This window comes from Octopus bimaculoides, chromosome 15, assembly GCF_001194135.2.
Source record: "Octopus bimaculoides isolate UCB-OBI-ISO-001 chromosome 15, ASM119413v2, whole genome shotgun sequence".
NCBI classification, from domain to species: Eukaryota; Metazoa; Mollusca; class Cephalopoda; order Octopoda; family Octopodidae; genus Octopus; species Octopus bimaculoides.
The window spans coordinates 51,224,552-51,238,421 of NC_068995.1; the positions used below are offsets into that span (position 1 = coordinate 51,224,552).

A 13,870-nucleotide genomic window follows, 5' to 3' on the forward strand; every position below is an offset into this window, starting at 1 on the left:
TATATATACATATAGTAACGTGTGCATGTACACATACACACACACACACACACACACGCACATGATTGAGTCTGAGTAATGCCCTTAATAGAAATAAAGCTTTAAGTTTTAACTAAATTCTAAATAATAATAATAATAATAATAATAATAATAATAATAATAATAATAATAATAACAACAACAACAATAATAGAGTTAAACATAAAAAAAAGGGATGGTGCGGGGTGCAAAGTGTATGGATTGAACTCCAGGACTGAAGTAGATTGCTTTCTAAAATGCCTGCTTGTTCATCCGTTTAATATTTGTTTATAGAAATAAATTGCCATGTTTGCGTTTGTTTTTTTACTTTTTTATTTTTGGTATATTTTTTGGTGTTCTGTGTTTGTTTGTTTGTTTTCCTTTTTGTCTTGTTTTTGGCATCTTGTTATGTAATGCAGCAAGATTTTTGTCAGGGCAGTTTTAGTGGGAACTGATGAGAAGTTTGGTGTGGGTGCACTGAAATATTTTGTACTTTAGAAATGCGAGTCTCTCCCTCCCTCTGTCTGTCTGTCAGTCTGGTCTGTCTGTCTGTCTGTCTCTCTGTCTGTCTCTCTGTCTGGTCTGTCTGTCTCTCTCTCTGTCTCTCTCTCTCTCTCACATACACACACATACACTAAACAAATGGTTCATTATGTATAATTATCTACAAATTGAAATCACTAATGACTGGGGTTATGTGTTCAAATCTCACTGAAGCTATTGTAATTTCTTCCCATCCAATCCCCTTTAAGACTTTGTCTCACTCTGGGTGGCTGAATAAAATAAAACAGGTTCCCTTTATTCCTGTTTTACAGCTGAATGAATCGTTAGCAGGAAATTCAGCTGCCAAAACACAATCTCTCTGCAACCATCATGTCTTTTGTACTCCCTTGGGGCAAAACATGCAACTCTGTTTCTTTAAGTTTGGTTCACTGAACAAAATAGATTCCATTCCCATTTCATGTTTTGGTGAGTTTATTATCAGCCATAGAAAAAAAAGCAAAAAAAAACAACAACAACAAAAAGCGACCCCCCCCCCAAAAAAAACCCCACGGCATCCTTTAAAAAATTAAATATACAAATAAATAAAAATAGGTAATTAAAAATTCTTTTAGGAATCTGGATATGTTAAAATTTACCTGAAAGAAGCTCATTCTACTTTTGTAATTAGAAAACAATAAATGGAAGGAAAAATTTTCTTTTTTTTTTATTCTTTTTTTCATTTTCATCTTTTTGATAATTATTTCCATCACTTCTCTGCAGATAAGCATGGTTTGGATTTAATTTTTGCCAAGTGAGGCATTTTCAAACTTAGTCTGTGAGCATGTGTGTGTGTGTATTCATGTAGACCACATATATGCATGTATGTCAACATGTAGGTGTGCATATGTGTAGCTGTGTGTTTACAGCAACCTACATATAGTCCGAAAAATTGTGTTATTTTCTGAGATATTAAATAACATCTGAAATATTCTAGAATCTATCATACTCATGTGTACAACCTTAACCAATTCCAACAGCTTGCAGGGAATTTATTTTTAAAAAGTTGTTTCATTTTATTTGTTATGTATGTGTAAGCCTCTGTGTGTGTGTGTGTGTTTATGACAGGTGTTGTTGTGTGGTGAGAAGTTTACTTATGGATTACACGGTTTTGGGTTCTGTCCCACTGCATGGCACCTTGGCCAAGTGTCTCCTATTATAATCCCAGGACAACCAAAACCTTGTGAGTGGATTTGGTAGACAGAAACTAAAAGATGCTCAATGTGTGTATATATATGTTTGTGTGTGTGTGTGTGGGTTTCTCTGTGTCCCCCCACCCTTGATAACCAATATTGGTTTATTTACATCTCTGTAACTTAGTGGTTCAGCAAAAGAGACTGATGGGATGAGTACCAGGCTTGAAAATAAGTTTCAGGTTCAATTTGTTTGACTAAACCTAAACTCTTCCAGGCAGTGCTCCAGCATGGCCACAGTCCAATGACTGAAATAAATAAAACTTATAAAGGTCAAGTGAATTTAATTCTTGGACAGAATCACTTAGGTTTATCTCTATAGATTTTCTATAGAGTTCAGAGCCAACCCTAAAAGTTACAACATTCTGTATACGAATATGCCTATGTAAACAATGCAATTGAAGATATAAAAAATATTTACATATCAGTTGCCAGGAGTGTGTTTAATATGTAAATTAGTCTAACCAATAGTGTTACACTACTGAACTTAGTGAGTATTTAAGCTATACGTCTGTGGATAGTTGATGAGTTGGATGTGGTACTAATGAAAGAGCAATAAGTCTTGAAATATGTTTCTACACTTGTTACATATCTTTTTGATCTTCGATTGCATTGTTTACATAGACGTATTTGTATATGAAATGTCATGACCTACAGTGCTGGCTCTGAACTCTGTAGAAAATCTGTACAGATAAACTTTAAAATGAGAACATCACACTGCTAACACAAAAAGTGAGACACAGTATTGACTTGTAAATTTTTAACATACTTGGTAGTATATTATGGCTGCAAAACAAAATCCTGTGTCCTAGCTAGCAAATAAGAATCACTTAAATCCTGTTATTTAATAACCTTTAGAAAAATATACAGGATTGCCGCAACTATTCTTTCTTCTGTTTCTTTTATAGAACTGATATTTTTATTACATCACATAAATAGGTTGTATTTTTTGTTTTCTTTTGTTGTTATTGTAATTGGAACTGGAGACCAAATGAAATATTTTGCCCTAACCCCACCCAAGACATTCAATGTAACAGATGTTGTTCGGGTATTGTTGTTGTTGTTGAAGCTTTCCTAGGGAGTCAGTTTGCGAGACATTCAATTGAAATGTTGCTCTTGTTTTTGTTGTTGCTGTACAAGTAGCCCCAGGAGGATAAAAAAAAAATCACAGCTTACGTGGCTGCATATGAAAATATTGTGGCCAAACAACCCTGACACACCCATGTGACTGTTGTTTGTTGTTGTTGTTGTTGTCTGCAAGGGAGTTTCTATACTGTCATATGATCTGTTAGAAATAACAAGCCAATTTGCCCTTGAATCCTACCCTCTGCCTTAATAAACAGATAAGGTCATGTCAGATAATGTAAGCAGTAGTCTTAGATATAAAAAAAAATGATCATGGTTGGACTGGAGCCCTTGACCATCAACAATGGCCACCCTACATGAAGTGGCCATCACCACCACTACCACCACCATCGTCAGCATCATCATGATTGTTCTTAAGTCCAACACATGCAGATTCAGCTGTGTGATTTAGAAGCTTGCTTCCCAATCATGTGGTCTCGGGTTCGGTTCCACTGTGTCACATGCTGGACAAATGTCTTCTGCTATAGCTCCAGGCCAGCCAAAGCCTCGTAAGCAAATTTGGTAGATGGAAACTGTATGGAAGCCTATCATATATATATATATATATAAATAGAACAAAAACGCAATAGAGGACATTAAAATGTTTGGCCAGATAGACGATACAAAGGCGGTCAAGAGAAACAACAATTAGAAGGACAGACTAAAAAAAGACAGGTCATTCGTGGCTTTCTTTCATCAGTCAAGTTCCAGAAGTCACTACCATTTTGGGCAGTTACACTTATATATATATATATATATATATATATATGTTTATTATTTATGCGCCCTTTTCAAGCCTAGCCAGGCTCATGGGCCTGGTTTCCCGGTTTCTATGGCGTATGTGTTCCCCCCAGCTGGACGGGACGCCAGTCCATCGCAGCATTACTCAAGAAACAGGAAGAAAGAGTGAGAGAAAGTTGGGGCGAAAGAGTACAACAGGAGTCACCACCACCCACTGCCGGTGCCTCGTGGAGCTTTAGGTGTTTTCGCTCAATAAACACACACAACGCCTGGTCTGGAAATCGAAACCAAGCATGTGGTAAATGGATGTTAGGATGATGATGGTGATGACGACATGACAGCCACCACCAGCAACAACAACAACACTGATTGCTCTTCACTATTTTCATACACCCTTGCTGGATGGTTGAGTTGTGTCTTACGCATGGGATGGGCCCTGCTTCAATCTGGCACCAGCAGGGTGGCGGGCTGTGTTGTTGTTTTTGTTGTATGACATGGCATGACTAAGCAGGATTAACTTTTCTGAATCTGTTTCTGTCTTTCAGTCTCAGAGGAAGAAAATAACAAAGTCCTTTGTGCTTTGATTTGAGTTTTGCTGATAATCCAAAGTGTGTGCGTCTGTTTCTGTGTGTGTGTGTGTGTGTGTGCGTGTGACCACCCATGTAGATGGTTGCATAAGTACGTTTGTATAATCTTGGCTGTTCACACACACACACACACACACACACACACACATGCGCGTATAAAATATTCAATCATTGTATGTGCATATGTTGAAGTGTGTACTATTATACACACACGTGTGTAATTATGTAAGTTGTTCCATGATGGAGTTTCTTGTTCGTGTGTGTGTGTATATATATATTTAACCCCCCCCCCCATATATATATATATATATATATACACATATATATAGACTGAGGCTCAGTGCAGCTCTCTGGCTTACCAACTCCAGTCAAATCGTCTTCCTTTCCCTCAGTACGTTTGCATGTGTTTGTATGATCCTTATGCATATTTCGTGTGTGAGTGTATATTCTCTTTTTGCAGTTTATATTTGGTGTATACATATTCATCACTTGTGGATAGGTCTGTTATCTCTTATCTCTCTCTCTCTCTCTCTCATGTTCTTTTGTCCCATATCTTTCTTCCTATGTTTTTCTCTTTCTCCATTTCCTACATCTAGTGCCTTTCATCTCTCTCTCTCTCTATCTCTCTCCCCCCCTCTCTCTCCTCCACTTCACCAATGAATCACCTTATGGTGTGGGTTCACTTTGATGGTAGTGTAGCAGTTGATGTGTGTCAGGGGAAAGGATGATTGATGTGTACTATTGTTTTCTTGTTATTGATCTTCCTTCCAGCTTCCATCCACCCACTATGTGCCCCACCCACTCATACTACAACACATTGCACCACCACCACCACCACCACCACCACCATCATCATGTTTGGTCTGTCAATGTCAGCTCGCCAACTAAAACATCTCTGAGACCCTTACACACTTCTCCACACCTTCACAAATACTCTTTCTTCATACAACCACCTCCACCGCCACCACCACCACCACCACCACCTGTTTCAGGTTCACGTGTCACTTCTTTCTAATAGTGCTCTGTGCCACCATCTTAAACACTTGCACTACCACCATTAACCACTAACACTCCCACCACCATCACTACTACCATTATATCTCACACTACCATCACACTCTCACCCCACCACCACCAACAGCAACAACAACAACACTGCTGTCTCTTTTAATCTTCACACCACCATCAACACCACTATCTCTCTAAATATTCGCACAGCATCACCATCACCACTACTATCTCTTAGAACACTACCACTCCCTTAAACACTTACCACCACCACCACCACCACCACCATCTTTTGTAGACCTGAAGACTCCTTTCAGTTGAAGAAAAGAGCAGAATCACTTCTATATGAAGAAATCCTTGTATGTTACCTTGTAATGTAATCCCAAAATAAAAAGAAATAAAAAACCAGTTGGAATATGGCTGCATATGTGATTGATCCTCTGTGTGCATGTGTGGTTGTGCTTATACGTATGTGGGTCAAAAGAATCGGGACATTCTCTGGTCGTTTCATTACTACTTGGGACCTCTGAATGAAGCAATGTGGATAATGTGGTCCAACATGACCGTAAAATAACTGGATCATCACAGTCGGCATGTCTTTGACCTGAGGTCAGTTTGTTTGGAGTTGATCGACTAAACAGCAACAATAAAGTTGGCAATCTGTGTATCCTACTTAATGCAAATACATCATGGAAAGGCAAATTAACTGTGGTATCTGTCCTGAGATACTATCTCTTATAGATGTAGGGTATTAGATAACATGAAAATATATCAGTAACAGATGAAAATCATACAGCTGCTACCATTTGCAGGTGAGGTGTGAACTAAAAGACTCATGTGACTAAAACTGAAGCTAGACATTCATGCCGCATTGCCCAGTCAGGACATCCGGTGAGGAAGAGTTGCACTGGTCGAGACAAGAAGTTGCCCACAGCCATGCCTGAACCTGTTATGTATGTACATATATATATATATCATCATCATCATCATCATCATCGTTTAACGTCCGCTTTCCATGCTAGCATGGGTTGGACGATTTGACTGAGGACTGGTGAAACCGGATGGCAACACCAGGCTCCAATCTAATTTGGCAGAGTTTCTACAGCTGGATGCCCTTCCTAACGCCAACCACTCAGAGAGTTTAAGTCTGGTTGTAGAGTGACCAATGGTTTCGCATCCATGAAAGCCACAGCTTTGTGGACAGCTCATCAAACGCTTTACAAATACAAATTTAACTCTTCATCTTTCAAAGATGGAAAGTTGTTATAGTCAATTGGTCAAAGGGTCATCAGAGGGTAAAAGTACTGGCATTGGTGAATGCTTTAATACTTTATTGCTCTATAATTTAGAGTGCTTCTTATTCAGATACATGATACATTGACAATCATATATATATATATATATATATATATATATATATATATATATATATATATATATATATATATATATATATACACTCTCGGAGTGGTTGGCGTTAGGAAGGGCATCCAGCTGTAGAAACTCTGCCAAATTAGATTGGAGCCTGGTGTAGCCATCCGGTTGCACCAGTCCTCAGTCAAATCGTCCAACCCATGCTAGCATGGAAAGCGGACGTTAAACGATGATGATGATGATGATGATGATGATACACATATACACACACACACATATATCACATGATCATTTGATCGACCAGACTATCAGATGTTGTTATACATTGCTGGTCACAATGCGTTTTGCATCCTTTTAGCTTTCAAATGGTGCCACCCTGCTAACATTAGAGATTGGTGCACTCCTTGGCCCCCTCATACCTTGTCATACCATCCCAATACATGCCAGCATAAAATATGGATGTTAAATATCGATGCCGACAATGACATTTTTATTTCTTGTTTCATTATTCATAATTACATTTTCACAGTAAATGTAATTACATTTTTCAGATTTGTACTAAAATTCTTTGTTTTTTTTTTTAATGCAATCATATTAGATTACAGTTAATTCGATCCAGCCTTCAAATATTAAAATGTTCCTGCTCCCACATTATTGTATTCCTGCAGAAGTTGATGGTTGCTGAGCTCTGATTTCAATGACTGACAAAAAATTTATCCATCTTCCAATGGCATCACAAGAATTTCTGATATGCTTCCATGGCACAATCATCATAATAATGAACGACAGTCTGAATTAAGAATCAAAAGCATCTTTGTAATTAAACCATCCAATAGGGTCGTTACTTTAGCATTGTTTTACCTTCTGTATTTTTTGCCATTCATCATCAGCAGTAGCAGCATCATCATTTAACGTTTGTGTCCCATGTTGGCATGGGTTGGATGGTTTGACAGGAGCTGGCAATCCAGAGGACTTTACTGAACTCCACTGTCTGCTTTGGCCCGGTTTTTATGGCTGGATGCCCTTCCCGATGCCAACCAGTCTACAAAGTGGACTCAGTGCTTTCATATATTCTTTTATTCTTTTATTTGTTTCAGTCATTTGACTGGACATGCTGGAGCACTGCCTTCAGTCAAATAAATCGACCCCCCCCCCCGGACTTAATTGTTGTAAGCCTAATACTTAGTCTATTGGCCTCTTTTGCTGAACCACTAAGTTATGGGGACACCAACTTCGGTTGTCCAGCAATGATGGGGTGACAAACACAGACACACAAATGTATACACACACATATACACACGACGGGCTTCTTTCAGCTTCCATCTACCAAATCTGCAATCTCCTCACAAGGCTTTGGTCAGCCCAAAACTATAGTAGTATTGAACTCTTGTTCTATTCAGCACGACCTTAACCCTTTAGTATTTAAGCTGGCTTTATCCAGCTCATACTGGACTGATCTGACCTCTCACACCTACCCTACAATGTCATTCGGCAAACAAGCAATCATGTCGATGAAATCTTGACGCTTTGAGATAATGCAGGATTATTTCAAAACAACGTGAATAAACAAGCATCACATTTGACAGAATAATCGGAACATCAAAGGGTTAAATTGTTAACTGCATCTTCTCAGCCACTGCCTTTCGTGTTTCTTTCCTTTTATGTTTTTGGTTATTTTCTTTTGTTTCTTTTGCTGTTATTTTTCTTCTTCCATTAATCGGTCATTAACATCATTTCTTATCATCTGCAACACGGCTCTTCTTTCTTATATGTTTACAGCGCGGAAACCAATCCAGACAGTGAATGTGCAGACAGATGCAGTGATTGCAGTTCGGAATGTAGTGATAATGCCACACAAGTATCTGGTAATAGAATTTTAAAATCATTCGTTTTTTTTCTGTAATGTAATACAACCATCAAAGAATTCTTTGATCTGAATTCTAGACTTAGTTGTCTTGTTTTAACTGTGGTTGGGTTGAGTTGTTCTGCTAATTTAGAGATTCGCAGACAGTTATTTAAGTCATGGGTTTAATGCTGGAAACAGTCCCCACCTCCTCTTCTTTTGAATCACTTCAGACATGAAGTAGAAAACATTGTTTAAGAATTTGTTTCTCATACCATTTTTAGTTACACTTGATTCCATGGGAAGACAAGTAGTAGTAGTAGTAGTAGTTGTTTGTTTATTTTACTTTTTCTCAAGTGGCCTACCAAGGAAATTATGGACATGTCCTAAGATGGATGTTTTAATCAAGATATGATCCACCATTTTAACAACGTCAGACAAAAAGAAAGGAATACGAAATGCCTTGCAGCATTCTTTTTTTCTTTCTTTTTTTTTTAACTTCTTTCAGTCATTTGACTGTGGCCATGCTGGAGCACTGCCTTTAGTCAAACAAATCAATCCCAGGACTTATTCTTTGTAAGCCGAGTACTCATTCTATCTGTCTTTTTTGCTGAACCACTAAGTTGCAGGGACGTAAACACACGAGCATCAGTTGTCAAGTGGTGTTGGCGGGGACAAACACAGACACACAAACGTATACATACACACACACATAGATATATACATATATACGACGGGCTTCTTTCAGTTTCCGTCTACCAAATCCACTCACAAGGCTTTGGTCGGCCCGAGGCTATAGTAGAAGACACTTGCCCAAGGTGCCACGCAGTGAGACTGAACCTGGAACCATGTGGTTTGTAAGCAAGCTACTTACCACACAGCCACTCCTACGCCTATATGTTTATGTTCTGAGTTCAAATCTTGCTGAGGGCAACTTTACATTTTATTGTTCTGGGTTCAATAAAATAAAGTACAAGTATAGTGCAATGAATTCGTGGAATTGTCAGAAAATGAGACAAAATAACTTGTGGTATTTGTTCCAGCTCTTTACATTCTGTAAATGGTGTCAATGTATAAATCGAAGAATGGACAAAGGAACAAGTTGGTCATTTCTGCATATTATTGTTGAGGGATAACTGTCTCCAGAATGTTCTACTACAGGGATATAAGCTGAGTTGTTAATCTCTTGCTCTCTTTTTCTTTCTCCTTTGCTCTCTCTCTCTCTCTCTCTCTCTCATTTTCTTTAAGTGGAAGTTCTCTTTTTATCTTTCTCTCTTTCTAGGCCATCACATAAAACTAGAACCTGTAGCTACAGAGAAAACTTCCAGTAATTTGTCTGAAGAACAAAGTAATTCTGATGATGATGATGATGATGATGATGATGATTCTGAAGAGGAAGAAGAAAAAAGCTTCCAGAAAGGTCATAGTCCTGTAAATCTATCTCTCACTAATTTATCTGTATCTAATTAATATTAAAATTATTTTATATCAAATATCATTGTGTTTGTTGTTATTGAGTATTCATTTAAAAAAAAATTTTCTATCAGAAGATGAAAAGCAGAACCCAAATCAAAGATTAATTGATGGGAAAAAATAAACATCAAAAGCTATGTTTTCTGAAACGGGAAATGGTTAGTGGTATTCATTGAGAAAAAAGAGAGAGAGGCTCAGATAACCAGCGTTTGGCAGCAGCAGTTTTCATTTTTGGTTTCTTTTATCTTATTCATTTACGGTATCACAAGGAAATGTGTTAATTCTGTAAATCTCCGCAAAATTGTTTCCTGCAATACAGTTCTTGGAGATATGTGGTTCGATGATCTAAGGGAGGTAACTTATGCGGACATCTGATTTTCCGCAGTCGAAAAGTCGATTTATTAACATTATAGTTGGTGCTCCTTTTTGGGAGATAATTTTTATAGTTTATACTCCAAGTAAACAAAATGTCCAGATTTGACCAGCTATTTACTCAAGTACCCAGAACAGTGTAACTGCTGACTCAAATAGCCATTGTCGTGTGTACCTAACGCTATTTCCTTTGTATTTTTGGATCTGTTTCAATAAATAAAACGATTATGAAGACATATTATCCAGTCAAAAGTACACAAACATTGTTAACCCCACTTAAACATTCGTTTAAGTTTCGACACACGGTCTCAGATCAAATCACTTACCCGAAAAGTACACCTCCGAAAGTCCAATGAATCATAATTTCATTTTTATTTTACTCGCTATTAAACACAGTTTTTAGTTCTCATTATTGTTGAACATCGTGTTAGCTGCTCTGAATAAAGTATAGAAATATACATCAGAAATGTTTCCTAGTGTCTTCTCCAAGAAGAAGCATGAAGTCTAAGAATGTTTTTAGATCTGATATTTATTTTCGGTCGATGATTAAGTTGAAAATCGAGTAGTTTTGCTATCCTAACCAGAAATCAAATCATTTGCAGCAGATCTATTAAATCAAATCCTTACCACTTCGGCATGTTGTCTTTCTCATCATCATCGTTTTAAAGTCTAGTTCTCCACGCTTTCGTGGAAAATGGACTCTAAAACATCGATTCTATGATTCCAGGAATCAAAACTAAAAATTCTGTTGTTTGGGGACTCTTAACATCTATTGAAAAGGTTGCAAGACTCAACGAAAATTTTAGAAAAATAAAGGAAATGAGTTGAAGTTTTACCGGTGAATGTGTTAAATTATAAGGCACTAAAAGAGAATGATTCTCCCCAGACACAACAGAATATGCTTCAACACACGAACTCACATAAAGAACCTTGCAAACCAAATCCAAAAACGAAATAAAACTAAAAATGTTTGTATAGAAAAAAAACCTAGCAAATTTTATTTTTACTAATAATTTCAGCAATGGAAACAATTAATTATATAGTTCTCTGATGCATGGAAGCCACAGTAAGCTTCGGTCGGATTCCAACTCCCCAAGTGAAGAGATACACCAAACACTGTCCAATATTCTTTCTGCTCAATGCTAATAAGATGATATTCTGCTTAGTCTAACGCTAAATTATCTCCCTTGTTTATCAAAACGCCGTCAGTATCTCAGGGGAAGTAACTCCTGAATTAACATTTTTTTTTAGGCACGAAGTCCGCAATCAAAATTGGAGAAGGCATTGTAGGATTAGGAGAAAGAGGCGTACATTATAAGGTTGGCTTAGAACGCTGAAAGCCAAGACATCGGCCCTAAGTGCCCCATACTTTCAATTTACTTTCTTTGGGTTGAGAACTGGAAGAGTGTATATTATCTGTTTCCACAATTAAATGGTTTGTGTCAGAAAAAGATTTCAGCTGCGACAAAAATTACTTATTACTTTGACTACCAATATTAATACAGGCTAAGAAGTTATAGATTACAAAGAATATGACTAAATAAGTTATAAATCATGTTTGGTCCTTCCTTGGAATCAGTTTACGTCTCTGATTGCCATGAGTTTTTTGATTTCTGGATGGGATTTGAACCCAAGCCTTTAATTCCTAAACTAGGGATTATGATACTTGCTTCCACTGGGGCTGTAGTTCTCAATTGAGCTTGCATCCATATAGCTTTTCTTTCTTTTCTATTATTCTTTGCCTTAGTGTTAGAAAAGTTAAAAAAGTTTAAAAACCATCTAAACTTTATGAAACACAAGCCTTTGCTACTTTTTCAACACTCATTGCTCCCATCCGACAGGAAACACTGCACTATGCCATGCAGAACATGGTGACTGGAGATTAAATACATGCATTATATTTTCAGTCTTCACTCATTTATTATTTTATCTTATGTCCATTGTCTGGAAATCATTTGTCATGTCGGTGACCTCTTCAGCAACTCTTCCATCCCACATGTCTCCTGTTCCAAAGAGGTAACAGATGTGTGGCAAATGATTTCCAGACAACGGGCATAAGATAAAATTAAGAACAATAATAAACAAGTGAATGAATGAATAATAAACAAGCAGAATGAATATATAGTGCGTGTGTTTATTTGTCAAGAAAAAAAACGATGATCATCCTGAAATATAACAATATAAGTTAATGGTGTTTATCGGATTACTAGAATTTCCAAATAAGAATTCTGACGTTCGTTATATAAATATGTTGACTACCATTTAACTGGTGAGTTCTCACATGGAGAGATGAATGAGAAAATGGTCTGTGAAAGAGAGGATGAGAGGGGAATGTGTTATGGAAAGAGGATGAGATGTGTAAGAGAAAAAGGATGGGGTGGATATTTGTTAGATAGAAATTATTGCCTTTGCACAGCTTCTAACGTTGGAGATGTTCTACAGTGTCAGCTGTTCACTACCAGATCCTTTCAGGGTCAGTAAATTAAGTACCAGTTGAACACTGGGGTCAATGAAATCGACTACCCCCACTTCCCCAAATTTCAGGCCTTGTGCCTATAGTAGAAAGGATTATCATCATCATCATTATTATTATTATTATCATTATTATCATTATCATTATTATTATTATTATTAATTATTTGTTGTGTTTTTTTTTTTGCCAGCCATATCTATTTTAGAGAATGGAATGGAGCCTGGTGTTGCCATCCGGTTTCACCAGTCCTCAGTCAACTCGTCCAACCCATGCTAGCATGGAAAGCGGACGTTAAACGATGATGATGATGATGATGATTGAAGAAAGTGGGAGAGGAGGTGTTTATCAGAAAAAGTGGTGGGTATCAGAGAAATATAGACAGACAGAAAGAGATTCATAACCAAAAGGAAGGAAAAGAAAGAGAGAGAGAGAGAGAGAGAGAGAGAGAGAGAAGGAGGAACTATAAGAGTTCAGGTAGCAATAAACATTGTAAGACTCAAGTGAATCATGTGATTATGTAATCTAGGCCATGTGATAATAAGTGATCTTTAACAGAGGAATCACATGTTTTTTTCAGTAAGCAGAAATCTTCTTGCATTTTTTTTTCTCTCAAGAACAGAAGGAAAGGGACTCCATCAGAGAAGTAAAATAGAAAAACAAGAATAAACAAAAACAAATTAAAAAACAAAAGCATGTTGAATATGAATTTCTTATTCAGAAACTAAATCTTAACACACTAATCTTTGATGACAATTTTGAAGCTGTAGTGTGGTTTTTACAATCAAGACACGAAGATTACGGACAATATTGTGATTAGACTTAATAAGAAAAAGAAATAGAAATAGCTTGCCCAGGCGATTGAGAAGCTCACTTTGTAAATGTATTGTTTTGGGTTCAATCCTATTGTGTGGCATCTTGGGCAAGAAGTGTCTTCTACTAATGCCTCAGGCTGAGAAATGGCTTGTGAGTGAATTTGAAAGACAGAAATTGGGTGGAAACCTGCCATACACACACACACACACACATCTATCTATCTATCTATCTATCTATCTATCTATCTATCTATCTATCTATCTATCTATCTATCTATCTATCTAAATAAATAAATAAATAAAAGCAATGG

The 13,870-nt window shown here is 37.1% G+C and overlaps 1 protein-coding gene across 1 annotated transcript in view; it reads left to right on the top strand.

Annotated features, from left to right (window-relative positions):
- LOC106870820 (uncharacterized protein C9orf85 homolog) overlaps positions 1–9,922 on the top strand; it is a 47,755-nt gene extending 37,833 nt beyond the window's left edge. The window contains exons 3-4 of the mRNA XM_014917042.2: positions 8,366–8,451; positions 9,712–9,922. Of these exons, the coding sequence (XP_014772528.1) occupies positions 8,366–8,451; positions 9,712–9,899 (274 nt within the window). The 3' untranslated portion in view covers positions 9,900–9,922. The remainder of the gene's footprint in view (positions 1–8,365; positions 8,452–9,711) is intronic.
- Positions 9,923–13,870: the final 3,948 nt, after the last annotated feature.